Raw genomic sequence first — 19,511 nt, forward strand, 5'->3', positions numbered from 1 at the left:
ATCTCGTTCAAATACTGCTGAGTCATTATCACTGCCATCACTTCACTGCCGACGAAATCGTTCTGATCTCTTATTTCTCTACAAGCTAGTCCACGGTTTCATATCCTGCCCTGTACTTCTCAATTGTGTTAATTTTCGAATTCCGCGTAAGTTAACCAGAGAGAACAGACCGTTTCATGTACCCGCCTGCTTCTTCCAACACTCTACCGTTCACAGAATACAAAGTCTTTATAATATCAATTTTCTTGATCTTGACGTTTTTCATAGTCCACAATCACTGTTTTTATCCGAGCTTTGCACTGTTTTGACATAGTATGGCACAGTGTACAAAGTCTTCCCTTCTCCGTCTTTCCGCATAGTTGTATGTGTGCAATCTAATTTTTTATTCCCCTTCAATATTTCTCATATTGTCTTATTTTACTCCTCCCCTTTATTGTTCATTTCTCTTTGTCTACGTGTTTTTGCTCTTTTTATTTCTGAAGACTGTCTGTATTGTATTGTTTATTTTTATTGATTTTATTTTTGCGTGCGCCTGCACAAAGACCTCACGGTTGTTCCTGGGCACGTTAAATAAATGATTGATTGATTGATTGATTGATTGATTGATTGATTGATTGATTGATTGATTGATTGATTGATTGATTGATTGATTGATTGATTGATTGATTGATTGATTGATTATTATTATTAGTCGTCAATTCCAGTGGCAACGTCTTAGACCTGTGTGTGTCAAACGATCAACCCCTTGAAGTTTCCCGCTCCAACATCTCTCTTGTACGTCCGGACAAATTCCACCCACCACTTTATGTAAGATTATCTGCATCAGCCGAAACAACGAGCTACAGCAGTTACGTAAACAAATCTCCAAGATTTGCGTTCAAGCGAGGTGATTACACGGGCCTCTATCATCACTTGTCCACCGTTGAGTGGTCACAGGTTACTGACAAACCTAATGTTGATGACCAGGTTGATCGGTTTACGGAGCTTGTACTGAGCAGCATGCTTAATTTTATTCCCCAGTATACACCTAAAAAACGTAAATATCCCCACTGGTTCTCATCTGAACTTATGAGTGCACTGAAGCATAAAGATCACGCACACAGGAAATCTAAATGTTCTCCATCCAGCGAGTGGAAGGAAGAGTTCAGCTTTTTTCGAACTCTCTCTAAACGCCTATATAAACGGGATCATAGTTCGTACATTGAATTCTTAGAAAAAAGCGCCTCTGACAGGCCGGCTGAGTTTTGGAAATATGTACGTAAACGGTCTAGCAAAAGTGGAGAGTCCTTCAGACTACTAGACTCAAATGGGGTAGAAGTGCATGCCGTCGCTGACTGTTTTGCCACACATTTCTCATCCGTTTATAAGGCCTCAGACTCCAGCACTGATATCAGACAACAGCCCAAGGCAGTTAGCTCATCCAGTGCTTTGTCGCTGGATGAAAATCTTATCAGCGAATGCATTAAGCGCTTAAAACCATCCTTATCATATGGCCCAGATGGCATCCCCTCCGCCATACTAAAAGCATATGGTACTATATTTGTCCCAGTACTGACTACGATATTTAATAACTGCCTGGACACTTCCACATTTCCTAGCATGTGGAAAACTGCTCGTGTTTTCCCAGTATTTAAGTCGGGCTCTAAGACAGATGTTTCTAATTATCGCCCGATTTCTCTACTATGTGCCACATCAAAGATCTTCGAACTGGCTCTTCACAAAATATTGTCTTTTAGTGTGAAAAACTCATTGATTCCAAATCAACATGGTTTTCTTGCTGGCCGCTCAACTATCACAAATCTTGCGAGTTTCATGACGCAGATCTCCACACCTATTTCTCAGAGAGGTCAGGTTGACGTAATCTACTGTGACCTGAGCAAGGCTTTTGACGTTGTCAGCCACACACTGATTATGGTTAAACTTGCGAACTTTGACGTTGACTTGTCGATAGTGAATCTCTTGCGCAGATATCTGCTCAATAGATCTTGTTATGTTGCCGTAAGTGGCCAAACCTCTTCTTTGTATAAAGTGACTAGTGGGGTCCCTCAAGGGTCGGTATTAGGCCCACTCCTATTTTTAATTTACGTTAATGATGTTTCTTTTGCCATTCGTAATTCTTCTTTCCTCTTGTATGCCGATGACATCAAGATATTTAAGGAAATTCATTCAGTTAACGACTGTCGCTTGCTGCAGTCAGATTTGTGTTCTTTTTCCGAATGGTGCAACGGCAATAACCTTTCTCTAAATACCTCAAAGACAAAATTCATGTCTATCACTCGCAAAACATCTAGCGTGCCATTTCAATACTTTGTCAATTCTGTGCCGTTATGCAAGGTTTATGAAATCAGTGATCTTGGTGTTGTTCTTCTCACGTTAAGCGTGCTGCTATGCGGGGCCTTCGTTCTCTCGGATGTGTTTGTAGAATATCTCGAGAATTCAGGTCTCCCATGGCCCTACACAAATTGTACACGGCAATATGTCTTCCGCAACTTGAGTATGCGTCCGTGATATGGAATGGCATTGCTCAATCCAGCGGTAACACCATTGAACGAGTCCAGAAAAAATTCCTCAGCATATATAACCATCGCTTTGCTAAAAATGACTCTGGATCTCGTTCAAATACTGCTGAATCATTATCACTGCCATCACTTCTCTGCCGACGAAATCGTTCTGATCTCTTATTTCTCTACAAGCTAGTCCACGGTATCATATCCTGTCCTGTACTTCTCAATTGTGTTAATTTTCGAATTCCGCGTAAGTTAACCAGAGAGAACAGACCGTTTCATGTACCCGCCTGCTTCTTCCAACACTCTACCGTTCACAGAATACAAAGTCTTTATAATATTAATTTTCTTGATCTTGACGTTTTTCATAGTCCACAATCATTGTTTTTATCCGAGCTTTGCACTGTTTTGACATAGTATGGCACAATGTACAAAGTCTTCCCTTCTCCGTCTTTCCGCATAGTTGTATATGTGCAATCTAATTTTTTATTCCCCTTCAATATTTCTCATATTGTCTTATTTTACTCCTCCCCTTTTGTGTTCATTTCTCTTTGTATACGTGTTTTTGCTCTTTTTATTTCTGAAGACTGTCTGTATTGTATTGTTTATTTTTATTGATTTTTTTTGCGTGCGCCTGCACAAAGACCTCACGGTTGTTCCTGGGCACGTTAAATAAATGATTGATTGATTGATTGATTGATTATTATTATTATTATTATTATTATTATTATTATTATTATTATTATTATTATTATTATTATTATTATTATTATTATTATTATTATTATTATTATTATTAGCGGTGACGCGCTCGCTTATCTAGCTGTTGCCCAGACGTGGCACATACCCGTGATGATAGGCATTCCTTGGGCTAATTGTTGCCTTCTTGTGGTCCAGTGGTGAGCAGTGGGATATGCCCAATTTCTGTGGCACATGCCCGTTGGTGCGACTTCTTGATTGTACTCCCTTGCCGCAGAGACACTTTTCGCCTATGGCAACTATCTGCCTTCGTCTTAACCTGTTCGCTTCGTTGCCGTTATTCTGCGAACAAATTTAAAGCTATTCGCGGTATCGGTGCTCTGCTGTGTACGGGATTAATGGTAAAGCAAGAGATCGTGCCTCAAACCCCTCTTCTTTTTTTTTAATAAACGTTTTTCAATTCAAGAGATCGTGCCATTCGCAACGATGCCGCCAACGTAATCTGTAAAGCGTGCTTCACCGCGCACATTTTAGTGCAAAGGAGAAGCACACAATCCATTACAAGGTAGCTGACTTGGCTTGTTGGTTATTCATAGCGAGGATAAGCAGCGCAAATAAAATGCATGACAATGTGAGTCATCGAAGCGGCAGATGCGCTGTTTTCAACATACTCCAAGCAACTTTATTTATTGAATTTTTTTGCAGGTTGGTAGATAGGTTCTTGTCTTGCCTCGTTTACGGCCAGCTCTAATGAATGTGTCACCCGTTTGATGGCGGGACTTAAACCAGGGTTCTTTCCCAATAGCCCGATACCGCACTCTTTGTGCTGCGCAGACTAATGCATACTTCTTTTTTGATGACTAGCGTTGTGAAACACACGTGCATACTGTTAATGAGTGCCGGCTTCTCGTATCTTGCGGTGACACCTGGTACTTTAAGTAGACCTGCCACACAGAACTGCTTTTGTGATCGCCCCATCGGTTGAGACTTGGGTTACCTGCCGAAAAAGACCACATCACGATTACGATGAACAGCTGAAACCACTGAGGATGACGCGCTTCGAAAATCGTTTTGCTTTGAGCACGCATAAGTGCACGCAGAGAAGCCTGCCAAGAAGGAGCGAAAGATCTGATAACTCTGTGCGCGTTCCCGGGAACTAAGAGCAATCGCGGCTTTCGTGTTCCTGGCGACGCACAGAAAGCGTTTCGCCGGCATTCTATTTAGCGCGAATAGTGCGAGTGCAAGAGAGATGGAGAGAAGGGTGTTGCAGTATTATGCAGCGTTCTCTTTTTCCTTCTGTGCCGACTGCTAAACAATCCGTGTCTACAAACAGCGGTGATCCTCCCTCTTGGCCCGTGGCTTCGTTGAAGAGAGACTGAGGCAAGGGCCCCTTCGGAGTCCAGGCCTGCCCACTCGCCGCGTGATGCCGCGTGCTGCGGGGTCTTTTGAAACCGTGCGCCGGCAAACAGCGGTTTCCAATTCGTTGAGTAAACAGCGCCGGCGGTGCAGTGGCGGCGTGGGCGATTGGTGCACACAGAGCTAAGCAGGGCCACGGCCCCAGTGTTGGCGAGCTCGAACCCAGCGTTAGAGCTCGCGCCGCAGGCTCCACTGCCTATACGGGCTGTTTTTCTTTTTTTTTTCTTCTTCTTCTTCTTCGTTGAGCTCTTCTCCCTTGACCGGCTTCCAATGAAAGCCGCCGTCGTGTGGACTTAATCCCGTCTCGGATTCACGCGCCCGTGCTCGCGCAGCAAATCACAAGCGAACGAAAGAATGCGCTACGATTGCAGAAGCCAGGCTGAAACTCCTGGGAGTTGGGTAATTTTCTAGTTCTCTAGTTCTGCAGAGTTGCCGTCGATTTCAACGGAAACTATGCTTCGAGCTGCACTCTTTGCGGTCATCTTTCAGTTGTCCGCATTTTCTGTCTCCAGTATAGCGGCACGAGTCTTTTTACAACGCAGCTGTATATGCCGAGGCGAAATGCATATCCGCAAATATGTGCCACAGAGAAGTCCCACTGCCAACCACTGCTCCGCTAAAGTGTCGCGAAGGGGGCAATGCAGCAAGAATACGCATGCTGCTCAAATGGGTCCTTAAGATCATGCACGAAACGCCAAGCGCATGCGGCAAGGCCGACAAGATGACGCACGTCGCGGCAGAAAGACGCATATTGTTGAAATGGAAAACTTCAAAGGAGCGTACGGCATACATCCAAAAGCAACTTTCTGTAACTTTAATCAAAATTCAGTGTCACTTCTGTGCCGTATTCTACACAGCTTTGCTGGTCATCCAGCTATTGGAATGGCTCCGTGATGAACCCAGTGATAAACACCAGGGCCGCCCTTTTCAGCTTCGTTGGTCAACCATCTCCACAGACTGTAAAGGCGGTGATTTTTTTTTTATTGCGACAGCAATTGTATGGACAGTCTCGACGGGTTTTTGCCGTCGCCGTCATGTCCTTCCGGTATGAAGTCCAAATTGATAAGATCCCCCCCGCATTGTATGTTCTACCGCGGGTAAAAGCGCGTGAGCGGGGGTGACGAATGCTGCCGAAGCAGAGATCAAACGATCCGGCCCATTCCCGTCGCTCGGAGGGTGCACGCGATAACATCACCCCGCTCGGGAGGCCTGCCGTCAAGCAGACAGGAAACGCCCCGCCCGTCTTTAACGACCATGAAAAGACACAAGCGGGGGGGGGTGAAAGGGGGGGGGGGTTGTCGCGCGAGGAGCCACTTTGAACTTTGAATCTAAGGGTGCGGTCGCGATCGCTGGCGCGCGCGCTATCTCGAAAGCCATCACAGTGGCCGGCTCGTATACCCTTCTACGTGCTGCGCTCTCAACGCGAAGTGAATATGCGCAGAGCATCTCTCCCTGGAGCGGCCGTATTCTCTTACACCAGCGTTTTGTAGTTACGCGAGATCGGATACAAAACAGTTAGCTGCCAGCCTCACCTCGTGTAACACTACAATTTGGTGCTATCGCCTAATTGCTTCGCCCTTGCGGTGGATCTGTGACTTTTTATTGCGATAGCAATTATATGGACAGTCTCGGCTGTTTTTTGCCGTCCCCGTCCCCGCCGTCATGCACCGTATATATATATATATATATATATATATATATATATATATATATATATATATATATATATATATATATATATGTGTGTGTGTGTGTGTGTGTGTGTGTGTGTGTGTGTGTGTGTGTGTGTGTGTATAAAAGACAAAGAAAAATAATGCAGAAAAACTTTCCGACGCGCGGAATCGAACGGGCGGCCTCTCGCTTCCCAGCGCGCGGCGTTAGACGTTAGGCCACTAACAGCAACGTCTTTCAGCCTGCTAACGGCGAGCTATTTATATACACCATTTACTTCAGCATGCTTTCTTAGTCACCACGCAGATGGCGTGATGTGCGCGTGGCGCGCTTTAAAGATCGTCGCCCCGCTCCTGCGAACGCTGGGGGGTGGAGCGGGGGGTTGTATGTTTTGTGCTTTCCCCGCGATGACCGCGCTGAAGTCACAGAGCGTACAGCTTCGCTCGCTGCAGCGGCCGCGTTTGCGAAAGGAGCGCGCTGTTCAAACAGAAATAAGTAACAACTGTGACAGTTCGCGCTCGTCCTGTGTGTACCTGTTCGTTCGTTTCGTGCGTCCTGCTTTATGTTTGAGCAGTGCGCTTCCAGTGTCGAGCTGTGACGCATGATAGTTGGCGCTCGTTCTGTGTGCGTTCTTTTCGTGCGTCCTTTGGGCTCGAGCGAAGCGCTGGCAATTTCGAGCTGCTTTCCGTTCTTCGCGTTACATTCCAATTTATTACTATCGCATTCATTGCTTCGCCGTTGCAGCGAAACTGTGACTTTTTTTTCGTGCATTTCATTGTCATTCGCCACGACGCCAAACGTATTAAGAGAACCTTCGTTCAGTGGAAACATTGCGCCGCCTTGTAGATTAAATGGTGTCCAGCTGTTTTGAGCGCCGTTTAACAGCGTGCTAGGATGTATTTAAAGGAAGTGCATCGTATCCTGCTGCGGTTTTCTATATCCGATGTCGCACAACGGTATAAATTATTTTCACAGGTTTATGCTTGCGAAATCCAGGCAGTATCCCTAGAGGAGTGAGTTAACTCTTCCGAAGTCTACAAAGGGCACTCTTCCGTAAGTGCTGCTCACTTAACGCAAGCGCCGGTGTGCGTGTTTCACTCGAACACCTGTCGCTGCATGTAGTGGATGCGTCGAACGCACCGAATCCTCGCGCGCCCTCGTCATAGCCGTGCATTCACGCAGTGCTGGTTCGCACATTCTTTGCGGCAGCTTCGTTCGATATATCGCTTTCCGAAACAGCCATGTTACGTTCTTCTTCAATCCAAAGGCTGAAAACAATGGCTTATATGTAACCTTAAAACACAAGCAGCGCCGTGAATGCTATATGAGGACAACCAGTCAAGGGGATGGATAACTTTTTCTGATAGCACGCTCCCTGCGACGTATTATTGGCTGCAGTTACGTGCCAACGCTAGCGTGTCGGCTGACCCGGAAAAGTTCTTACCTGCCTTCAGCTTTATGGGTTCAGTAGCTTGCTTAAATGTGGCACACGCTTCGGCTTTCGCACCACTGTGGTTTTCTTTGTTTGTTGGTTTTTTTTTTTACTTTTTTCGCACATATAATGCGTATAGTTTGCTGTCCCTGGCTTCTTCCATTAGCACGGGCCCCGCAGCGACATCGCCCACGTGTGCACTTCACGCGAGAATCGAACGTTCATGCTTTCAGGAAAATCTAGATAAATAAGGGCCAAGTAACGGCGTGCACTGAAGAGGGTGTCTCGTGCGAGAGCGCCGCCTCGTATATCACCTGCTGTCGTGCTGGATGTGTGCGCTTCTCAAATGCGCCCGAATGTGAAGTAGGCCGCTCTATTTCTCTCTCGTCTCTCTTTTATGGCTATTTTTTCCATAGCCCCGGAAAAAGAGCTCCTGACAATATTAGGATATAGGAAGGTCTTCAGCAAAGGACAGGGGAATATGTGTAACTAGATTCTCTTTTTATAGTCTGCTACATTGATGGGCCGAAAAATTTACCAGGTAAGGAGATAAAAATACTACTTGGAAAGGTGACCTACACTATACCTAATTCTGTTTGGCTTATTAAAGCCTTAAGTACCCTCGTTGTGCGGCCCCTTGAGCGAAATACGGCATGCGAGTTTAGTGGTACGAAAACCCCCGTGACCTACGTCACAAATCAGTGTTATGCCGTCCCGTCAGCGGGACATTATCATGTGACTGGTCTCCTGTAAATGCGTAAGCATTTCTATGCCGACTCAGCGAGTGAACTGTCCGTCTATAAAACGATAAATTTTCGATAAAATAAAACGATAAATTTTCGCAATGGTGCTCGGTTTTGAACACGGACGCCCACGCTCCGAAAGCGAGTGTCTTCACCACTGGGATACAGACCCATGCTTGCGGAATGTGAATTTATATGTTCCCGCGATGAAGAGAAAATGTAGAAAGATAAGACAGCCTGTGAAGGCTTCGTTGAATTTCGTGGAATAAAAAACCTTTTCAGGACAGCATGTAAAGCCGGCATGGAGTACTCTACACAAAAGGAAAATTACGATTTTGCAAAAAATTTTATCCCAAACACGTGTGTCGGAGGTCGCGGGAAGCGCATGCCATGGGTCCGTTAGAGACGCTGGCGAGCGCTATAAAAGAAGGTGAAGGACGCCCTGCCGATGCCGCCCGAAAACAAGGCTCTAGAGAATGATACCACAAAACGCTACGCTTACGCATCATTTACGCAACTCCCAGAGGAGCTTCTACAGTGGTCTTTTGAATAACTTAGCGCATTACCCAGTTTTCAGCAGGCTTTCGCATTCGAGTGTTACAGAGAGTGTAACATGCTGCGGATTTTTTTTTTTTTTTTGACAAATGTTTAGCTCCTTGAAAGGAAACCCAAGATTTGGCACTGTAAAACTTCACACTTTAAAGGGAGCAATGTGGATTAAAGAATTAAGCCGGTTCTAAAAAGCACCTCTCATCATATTTCTGCCACGTTCCGTTTTTGCAGACGTGACACGTGCTGTACAGGCCACAAAACGCTCTATCAATCGGGAAACATCATTGTGTTCACGCGATAGCGTTAAAGAGCTCGTTTCGCAGGAATTCCGGTGTCTCCGTCGCCGTCGGAGTCGGCATCGTTGGTTGTGAACGAAATGTCAGCGTTGTCGCTGACCGAAAAGTTGAGAAAGATGCGAATAAAATAAATAGTAAAAACCTTAAGTTCGAGTGAGAATCGAACCCGGGCCTTCTGCGTGGCAAGCAAGTGTTCTACCACAGAGCCGCGCCATTGCTTGAAACTGTTTCAGAAAGAAACACTATATGAATGTCATGTAGTTTGTCGGTGTGATAACGCACTAGGTTTTGTGAGTAAATGGCTTGGAAGAGTTGCACTAAAGCCTGCTTACAAACAGAAAGTCCGAAAAACGATCGCGGCCATCGTCAGTCTGCTTGACTCAAGAAAGCGTCCATTTAACGACGTCGAAGTAAGATGCCTAGTAGGATAACTTATTTAATGCTAACTTTAACGTCATGTTTAGGTATATAATGTCAGCGCGCGGTATGAATTTGAGGCCCAAAGAGTCCACCAAGAAGATGGCAATTGCGTTAGCATCACCTCCGTTAACCTGTCGCGTAAGGAGCTTACCTTGGACGCCAGATCTGCTCCACAGCTTCGTCCCTTTCGTCGAACTGCCAAGTATGCATGGGCGATGCATCAAGTATATACATTCCCTGTGTCTTCTTGAATAAATCCTGCGTTGATAATCCGCGCTCGTTTTCATCACCTCTCGGGTCCTGCTGTCCTTTCACCGTTCACCTTAAGTTGAAATGCAGTAGTGTACCAAGAAGCCCATACTTTTGAAGTACATTGTATTTAACATCATCCGCCGCCGTAATTGCACCTTGTAAATTCAAGCGCGATATGCGAGGGTGGGTCGGCGATCCCCGGTGACCACTGATTGAATGAGTATGCAGAGCGCTGTAATGTATTTTACCCACAGATATACCGAAACGGCAAGTTTGCTAGAGTTGCAGTGGGTGCGGCTTCCGTACCTGCACTGACTACTACAGCACCCTCAGTGAGACGTAAGAATGGGTTCTCGCGATATATTTACTATTCCGAAGCAGCAAAGCCTCCTCTCACTGGCCATTACCCTCGTTCTATAGCCAGTGTAATCTTGCACCTTGCATGTAAAAATAACCGCCGCCACCTGTACTTGTCGCTTTTGGAGTCCTTTACCGAAACTCAAACGAATGAGGGAACGCCTATGCAGCACCTACTCTCTCGCCGCACGACGTTTTTGCCATTCCAGTTGAGCAACCCAAGGAATATTGCACGGCCGCCCCTGCAGGAGGCGATCCTGTCGCATTTGCGGTTGGTGCGCGCAGCTTAACTGAGCGCACGTGACCAGCGGCGCAGTTTGCTTCACGGGAGTTAAAGGGGCTGCACATTCCTCTTGCGAGAATTATCACCGCGGTAAACTTTTTGACACCCTAGATGGCGTCTCCGTCGGCTTTTCGTTTCCTACCGCGGCGAAGGCTATCACGAAAGCAGGAGCCGAGCTGTGCAAGCTCTGCCGCTGCGAAACTTGCTTCCTCTTTCTGCGTCGGTCGCACTGCGTGCCTCGACGTCGTTCCTCGCCTCTCCTCGGCCGCCTTCTCCGCGTACGTGACACCCGAAATTCAACGAGACCGAGAAATTATTCGCGTCGTTAAAAAGGAGGCACTCGGCGGTCGTTTCGTTCCTGCGCACGCGTGTGCGCGCGCTGTGGTATTCGCTGCAGCTTCTTGCCTGCTCTCTCGCCACGCGCTTAACTCGAAGCTTCCCACCGAACGTTAGGGGCGACCGTGCAACCGTATAGCTTTAAATCTCGCCACAGATTCTGGTTTACTTACAGCCCTCCTTACAGCGATGTAGAGAGAGCGTCCTGCGGTGTCCGCGTAGCACATTCCGTGCAGGAGCACTATTTAAAGCGTCGCCCACCCAATCTAGCCGCGTAGTATCGGTATCGGCAGTGCAGAATGGGAGCGAGAAAAAGTCCTGCGCGCGCGCGCGCGTGTGTGTGTGTGTGTGTGTGTGTGTGTGTGTGTGTGTGTGTGTGTGTGTGTGTGTGTGTGTGTGTGTGTGTGTGTGTGTGTGTGTGGTGGTGTGTGTGTGTGTGTGTGTGTGTGTGTGTGTGTGTGTGTGTGTGTGTGTGTGTGTGTGTGTGTGTGTGTGTGTGTGTGTGTGTGTGTGTGTGTGTGTGTGTGTGTGTGTGTGTGTGTGACGCGCCAAGGAGCTCACTAAAGCATGATGCCAATTTAAATAATAACGCATCCATGGCACAATTTCTGGACACCTGAAATTATGGAGCACACTCCGCTTCCTTGCATTTGGCTGTCGTAAGAAGAGCGTAGCACGAAACAGTGAGCGAACTATGTCGGCGGTGAGGCTGCGTCTGTCACACTAGCGCTATACGCCTATACTGATGCAGCCAAGGAGACGCATCGGGCACGTAAGTGTCAAATGTAATAACGGTGTGCGCCTGGCGCGTCCCATCAGAAAGCTCGTCCACGCTGTAATATTTTGTTTTATTTTAGTTTAGGTGCGTAGCCTGGCTATAGAGTTCCGTGGAAGCCGGGAAGCTTGCTGTTAATCAAGCAAGCAGAATGTCCATGTTTCGACAAATGGCATTCCTTTCTATTTTCCTGCTCATCAGACCTGCTTTAATTGCTTCCTCCTTGACCTCGCTTGGCGCCTCTAGAAATGTAAGAAAACGTAATGTAACTATTTATTTGTGCTCAAGCGTGGCACCGGGTACTACTATTTTCTTTAGCTCCAAAACGCGGATATAGAGTGCTAAGACGTCTGGTGATGCTGCAACACCAAATGATGTGGTGTAGTACATTAGCGCGTACACAGAGCACAGGATTAATCTATTGACGGATGAAAAGCGTGAGCTTAGAGAAGCGGCGTAGCGTGAGCTTAGTAAGCGGCGCAGTTTCGCTGCTATTTGCAGAAGCTGCACTAGATGGTGTGGAAGGAAACATGCTTGCCTCAACACTATGCATGCTTTCAAGGATCAACCATCCTCCGCAGAAAGAAACAAAATGCAGCTATCAACAAACTTCGCCCCAGATGAGGGCATATAATAAAACGGGAAATATTTATATGTTTTTTTACAGCAGACAAGCAGTTACAGCAGAGCTGTTATTCTCGAGGTTTGACGTGTGTCGTAGACAGAAAATTATCAGCATGAACCGGCACGCGCTTTCTTCATCATCTTGTTCCTCCTCCGCTTCACTCCCAGAACACGTGTACCTATTTGTACGGCGTGGGATGCAATTACTCTGATGGGCGAGAGAACGAGTACAGAGAGAGAAAGAGAGCGAGAGAAAGAAAAGATAGAAAGAAAGAGCAACGTTCCTGGCCAAAAAAGCGAGATTCGAACCCGCGTACCCACGATTCGAAGGCGAGCGTTGTAACCACTCGGCTATCCAGGCACGCTAGCAGAGCATAGCATAACCTTGTATAGTATTGTATAGCAATGAGGTGGGAAATTGAACTGAAAGTGACGAAGAGGGAAAGGGGTAGGGGAAAGAGTAAAGCATAGCATAGAATGAAACAGAGAAATAGAGAGAAATAAAGGGAAGAAAGACAGAGAATCCAGGAAAGAGAGAGAAGGGGATAGAAAGAAAGAGGAAGCGAGAACTAAAGAGAGACAAGAGAGAAAGAAAGGGGGGAGAGATGGAAAGAGCGAGAAACAGATAGAGAGGGAACGAAATATATAGAACTAAACAGAGACGAAATACAAAAAGAGAGCAAGCATAGCCATGTATAGTACAGTATAGCAAGTGGTGGGAAAGAGAGAGGTGAGAGGATAAAAGCCCCGCCAAGCCAGGACCAGCTAGGTGCCCACCAGCTCTGCTGTGGACCCACCCTTGCGCGACTTAGTGCAAGCTGCGCTTAATTTTCTGTCCCTGCGCTGCACGGCAACCATTGCGCACAAAGATAATGATGGCCGAAATAGGCAATGCCGACAACGGCACGGTTCCTGTCATACTACGAATACGACATGTGCTCACGATGGCATGACTAATACGACAAGAAAGAAAGAAAGAAAGAAAGAAAGAAAGAAAGAAAGAAAGAAAGAAAGAAAGAAAGAAAGAAAGAAAGAAAGAAAGAAAGAAAGAAAGAAAGAAAGAAAGAAAGAAAGAAAGAAAGAAAGAAAGAAAGAAAGAAAGAAAGAAAGAAAGAAACCCGCCATTCGCACGTCGTAACCCGCGGTCGAACGTTTGGTGTATTGCAGAACTAATAGAATTCTGTTTCTTCGTTCTGCAGTTGTGGTAGAGAAATGTGGTTATGGTAACTATAGCGATGGTTGAGACTGGCGCCGCGGCAGATGAGTGAACCCCAGGAACGGCGGCTGTCAGAAGCAAGAGAAAAACGGAAAGTTAGGCAAGAACACGAGCAGCGTTTGTCATCTCGGCCTTTGATTGGACGGAGTTCCGCGGGATGTTAAAAATAAGAGCGACAACCGCTAGCTCTCTGTGCAGCCATCGAGTAAGTGCCGCAACACCGCTCGTCAAATTAACGCCGCAATTGCTTTGTGCAGCGCCATTTGAAATGTGAAAAGTGCTAAGGGACGTCCGCCCGGACACCTGCAGGACGTCAGCGTGGCGCGCCATCCGAGAAGGCCTCGATGGCGATGGCTTTCGGTTTCGATATCTCTCTGTCTGCGTCGGCGACTGCCATCCACGACCATTCTTTCATCATCTTTTTTTTTTTTTTGCTTGCTTGTCTTCAATCCTGGACCAGCGGCCCTATACGGCCTACCGACTCATTTGGTGCTTTCTGCCGGAAGATTGGGTCCTCCGGCAAGCGAGCGACCTGGCTATGACTTCGGCTGGCACACTCACGTTCAGTCAAACTTTTGAAGACCGGGATCTCTTTTCTTCGCGTCTCTCTATATCGCGCTTTTCCTTCTCGTTTCCCGTTATTCGAAATCGATTTCAGTTCTGCGCGCGACCCCCGCTTCTAAATGTGCGCCATAGTCCGGAGGGGGGAGGTCGATGCAGCGGGGTCCAGACGGCCGGATTAAAAGGTGCGCCCACCCACCTTCCTCTGCCGCCGTCTTAATGCGCACTGCAGCCCAAGGCGATGCGGGGGTCCCCGGGAAATGTGGGAAAGATCCCGGGAAGGATATAGCGAACCACCGTGCGGCACGTGCTGGCGGCGCGATGGCTATCGCCCCCTTTTGTTTCCTTTTCTTCCCTCCGTGCTTCATTTGCTTTCCAAGCCGGCGTGGCACCCTCCTCAGGGCGATCGTTTCCCGCTGATCTGCTGCTGCCATCTGTGGGGCGCACGTTTCGTTTTCTCGTTGCGCAACCAGTGAGAAATGAACCCTGTTTTTCTTCTTCTTCTCCAATTTCTTTCGTTCGCTTATTTTGTTTACACCTTCGGTGCTCGCATATAACCTGAATTGATGCGCTGAGACGGCATTCGGGTCGTTTCGATCAGCACGGTCATTACGGCAGTAAAAAATAAGTAGAAGCAAGGCACAGTTTCGCAAAGTGTGCCGCCCTCGTGCGCGTCGTCAACCTGTATTCGCCCTTTCCTTTTTAAGCTGCTTCTAGTCGATAAGAGCTGGAAAAGGCCAGATAGGACAGATACACCGCCTGGCGGCTCGGTTACAGTAAGGAAAGAGAAGGAAAAGAGCACCTAATTTTCTTGTTTCTTTCTTCTACTTAAAATGACCACGGCAACCTCAGTCGCAACTCCTGCGCAGATCATTTTTCAGTTGTGTCCAGCATCACATTCAGCTCAAGAGCTACAAAAACGTCTTTTGAAATGTGTTACCACCTTTTCGGATAGCTTTTGAGATTATGAACATAAATGTATTGCTTGGTATCTGCCTTCATAAGGGCAGTTTTAAAAAAAAAAACTTCAAATATGTTATGAAAATTTTTTAACCATTTATAGTATAATTACCAAAATTACCAAATATATGCCTGTCATGCCAGCAGTTATAAATCCCGATCCTACCACACGAAAAGGAAATCGCCTCGCAGCATCGTTGATATATACGTTGACTGTGCAGTGAACTGGGATCTTTGCGCTGTCATCAATATTATGTATCTTATATCCCCAAAATAAGGAAAAATTATGTCGTTTCAGCTGGTTGCATTTGAATTGAAATCCTACAGCGTCAAAACTTATTCGTGGTTTTCGATAATCCTAGTTCATTGCGCAGCTTAATGTGTAAAAAGAAGCATGAAAAGTTTCGTTGAAGTTGAAAAAAAAATATTGCTTTATTCAAAATGTATACGAGGTATCGCGCAGAAAGGAATAACTGAAAATTATGTTTCCATAACAACAAGAAATAAATTTTCCAAACATGTCATCTTTGGATTTAGGGACGCCCGCGGGCAGTTATGAAAACAAAACGTATATCTTGAACAGAATGAGACAGAGAATTTTTTCTGCACCAGAATTCTGAACGTCGGCAGATTCTGGAAATATAGATTAGGTTGTTTGCTTGTTTTTAAGAACGCGTCATTTGGGTGGCGACCTTTAAACTTTTGAAATATGTATGAGTTGATGTAGTAATAAAAAATAAATAAATAAATAAATAAATAAATAAATAAATAAATAAATAAATAAATAAATAACGTAAGCGACGACTACCTTTGAAATCCTTTTAAAATGGAATGATTTGCCTATTTTGGCTACTTGAAAAAGAGCATTATGTATACCGCAAGACGCAGTGTACAACTATCTGCTAAATCTTAAGTGCACACACAGCTTGTCGTTTGTTTTTTCGTCTGTGCAGTGTCTGGGTTCACTCAGTGCATTTTAAAGTTGAATAAGCACCCCACATAAGATCTCTCCGTAAAAAAAAAAAAAAAAGCGGCTTTCCAAACTGCCTCTGTCTCCTTCCAACTCTACAATAAATGATACTTTGTAAATCGACTACGAAGGATGACATCAAGTATGCGTCCTTTGTAAGATATCCATCGGTGTTGTCAATATTTCATCGTATATGTTTATTTACCTGAGGTGCCCGTGTTAAGAGACAGAAGACGGGAAAAGTTACTTCGTTTTTCTGTCCTTTCTTTTTTGCTTCTTCCAAATAGGTGTCTCAGTGTAAGTGCTCCTTTATTGTTTCAGCTTCACCAGTTTCTTGAGATTGACAGCGTTTGAGTAGAAGGTTAGAAATCTGAAGCCGTAGTAGCGACTCGTACGTTAGATCTCTCTGAGGAGTTGCTTACGGAAAGCCTGTAGGTTTATCCTGATGCATTGGATACGCGGCACGGAGTTACCTAACTGTGCAGGTAGCCCTCGACTGACATGCAGCCCTCCCTGTTTCGGCGTGGAGCTCTTGGCTATCTTTCTCTTTGCGCAGCGTAGCCCTCCGTGCAGTGTATTCTGGGAGGTGAGAACCCGCTATCTGTCACCGCTCGCGGAAAAAGTAGCCTTCGGAGATAAGAGCGGATCGTGAATGCTGTGTGGAGGCAGCCGGTTGAGAGAATAAGTTGGGTAAGAGCTGGGGTGATTGCGATGCGAGAGTCTACCTGTGGTGAGTGAGGGTGACAGGGGAATGGGTGGTGGGGGGGGGGGGGGCGCTGCATTTGCCTGGTGGCACCTTAAAGAGTTACGACCTTACGTTGATATTGGAGGCAGAAAACGATAGGAACGACTCGCGAGGTCCCGCGACCACCAGAGCCTGTAAAGGAAAACTCTACTTTAGATAAGGTGAAGCCGCTCTCGGAGCTCAGAGTTCCAAGCATTATATCACCAGACGGTGTCGGTGAAACGCAGCTGAAGCTATTACCAGAGGCAAGAGATCGTTAACGCTGCCGAGTTCGCATTTATAGAAAATACTTATATGTTTGCTTACTCTGCTACGCTTCAATGCGGCATGCTTACCAAAGCGCGTTTCTTCCTTGTGACGGTACTGGAAAACATCATTTAAATAATGCAATGTTTAGTTCTATTAGTCTTTTTTTTTTGTCGTGACATAATCAGGCGTTCAAACAGTGCGCACGAAAGGAGAGAGCGGGAAAAGTGCGAAAGTGTGAGCACGGCTTGCACCTCTCTCTCGATGTGAAAGGATATTATGTCACGTAGCGCCGACGAAGCGGTCCCTGTTGGTCATTTTATTTCCTTCTCTCCCCTCTCCCTCTCTCATTCGCTTTGCCCGACCAGCTTGTCGCGGCCCATTTGTGCCCTGTCAGCCCGCCGTTTTCCGGGCGCGCGGAAGAGAGGGGTGTGCGATCTTCGTTCTTGAAGTTGTCAGAATTGCTAAGTGGCTTGATAAAAAAGTGGTTGGATAAGTTAGACTAAGAGCTACATAAACTTTGCGATGAAAGTTTTGTGAAGTTAAGAATATCTGGCTTGATTTCCAACCCATCCACACACGATGAACACCGACACGATGAACGAATGACATTCCCATGCCCACCGCATAGGCCTCAACATCTACAATGCTGTTTTACTGACATTATTAACTTACCGAACAAGTCGAGTTTCAATGTAAAATTGTGGTAATATATGATCATCATACGCCTTCAGCTTGGCTTTGATAAATATCTTATCGTACTTTCAATAATAATCGCTGGCATTTTACATACCAATACCTTAACTTTAGGGACACCTTTGACAAGTTTGCCTTCAGTACGGTTGTTTGATTGCCTAAATCTTGGCATTTAGGTGCCAGATAATATTAGTAAAGTTCCTGCCCAATTTCTTCTATTACTTTTCTTTGATGTACGCTTCAATGCTGTTTATGTATCATGTTATGGTAACGGCGATGAACCAGGCAGTGGCACATCTGTAAGCCACGAAAACTACAACTCAAGGGGGTGAATTTTCGACAAAAAAAGAAGATAAAAATCAAACATAACGGCAGCGGCCGTCGGTACTTGATATCTGATCCGCGGGTGGGAGCCTTTGCTTTCCCCGATGTACTTTTTTCCTTGCTCTTGTTTTTCTTGCTCAGTTTTTTTTCTTTGTTCATTGTCCAGCAATTCATTGCTGACCAATGGTATTTTCGATGCGTTGTCGGTGATACGCAGTGACAACCAAAAAAGCAAAAATTCTTATGCTGCATGTGGTTTTCGTGTTACCAACAGGTGTTGGTCCTTTGATAGGATAGAGCCGCTAAGAATATGGAAAAGAGTATTATTTTAATTAGCAGTATCGATTGCGCGCTTCGATCTAATGATGCAATTCAGTATATGTAGGTTGCCTCTGGCTGAGTTGGTTGACATCTAAGGAATACATGGTAGCGTGAACAGGCACGCAATGCTTGCGAAAGAAAAATTGATACGTTCGATTTAGCGCCCGACTTATCGCTTCCTTCTCTCCCTTTCGCAAGTACTGGTTTTCCTGTTTACGCTGCCACACGTTCCATACAAAGAGGGTCTCATGGTATTATTGCATCTGAGCCTGTCCTGTTTTCCCGTGCAGGTTGTGCATTTGTCAAGTTTAGTACACACACTGAAGCACAGGCAGCTATCAATGCTCTCCACGGCAGCCAGACAATGCCGGTAAGCATACTGTCTCTTCTCTCGCGCATGCCGAGTGACAAATTTTTCTGCCCCCGTGAGAGGGCGGCACCTTCGTATGTTTACGCATACCTTAACGTGTAGTGCATCCGTAGTCGCTAACTGTGCCCGCTCGGCCCCCATTGTTCCACTTATAATTGTCTGTGGCCTGGGTGGGTCTGATGAGTTATGTATGAACTCGCCATTTCTTACTCCGCAGCCATGCAATGCACTCCCGCTGTAGTCCCACACTCCCCCTTCTCTTTTATGCGTCCATGTGCCACTATATGTACTGACACGTAAACGTTCTTTATTTCTACGGTGCGTAAGTAATGTTTTTTTTATAGAAAATAATAATTTCAGTGTTCTTTCCCATACCGCCCCTCGTGCTTCCATAAAATGAACTCTCTTCTTCTGGTGCCAACAAGGCAGGGAAATTTTCAAAGAATCCCTGTGACAATTAGAACGAAAAAAGAAGAAGAATGAATCAAGAGTTCGCTTCTTTGTCAGGCACAGCCTCATGAGGCCAACATACCATGAAGCCAAGGAAAACACTGCACACATTATTTGTAGTGTTTAACCATAGTGCCTGTTGGCGTCACGTAGCAGGTCAATGTCCGTTGACGCCAGCTGACAAGAAAAAAAAAAAAGATCGCGCTCTCCGAAGATTGTATGCTCAGCCCCTAGCGACAGCAAGTTGCTCTTTAATTGCTTTCTATTTACGTCCTAATTACTACACTACAGT

General features: G+C 45.9%; 1 protein-coding gene across 5 annotated transcripts in view; it reads left to right on the forward strand.

Annotated features, from left to right (window-relative positions):
- Positions 1-19,511, forward strand: part of LOC119393186 (CUGBP Elav-like family member 3-B) — an 886,629-nt gene that overhangs the window by 812,604 nt on the left and 54,514 nt on the right. For all 5 annotated transcript variants that reach the window (XR_005183869.1, XR_007416317.1, XR_007416316.1 and 2 more), the window contains one exon: positions 18,690-18,769. Coding sequence is in view for 1 of the 5 variants with exons in the window: in XM_037660028.1 (XP_037515956.1) it covers positions 18,690-18,769 (80 nt within the window). In the remaining 4 variants the exon portion in view is untranslated. The remainder of the gene's footprint in view (positions 1-18,689; positions 18,770-19,511) is intronic.

The sequence above is a fragment of the Rhipicephalus sanguineus genome, chromosome 5, assembly GCF_013339695.2.
Source record: "Rhipicephalus sanguineus isolate Rsan-2018 chromosome 5, BIME_Rsan_1.4, whole genome shotgun sequence".
NCBI classification, from domain to species: Eukaryota; Metazoa; Arthropoda; class Arachnida; order Ixodida; family Ixodidae; genus Rhipicephalus; species Rhipicephalus sanguineus.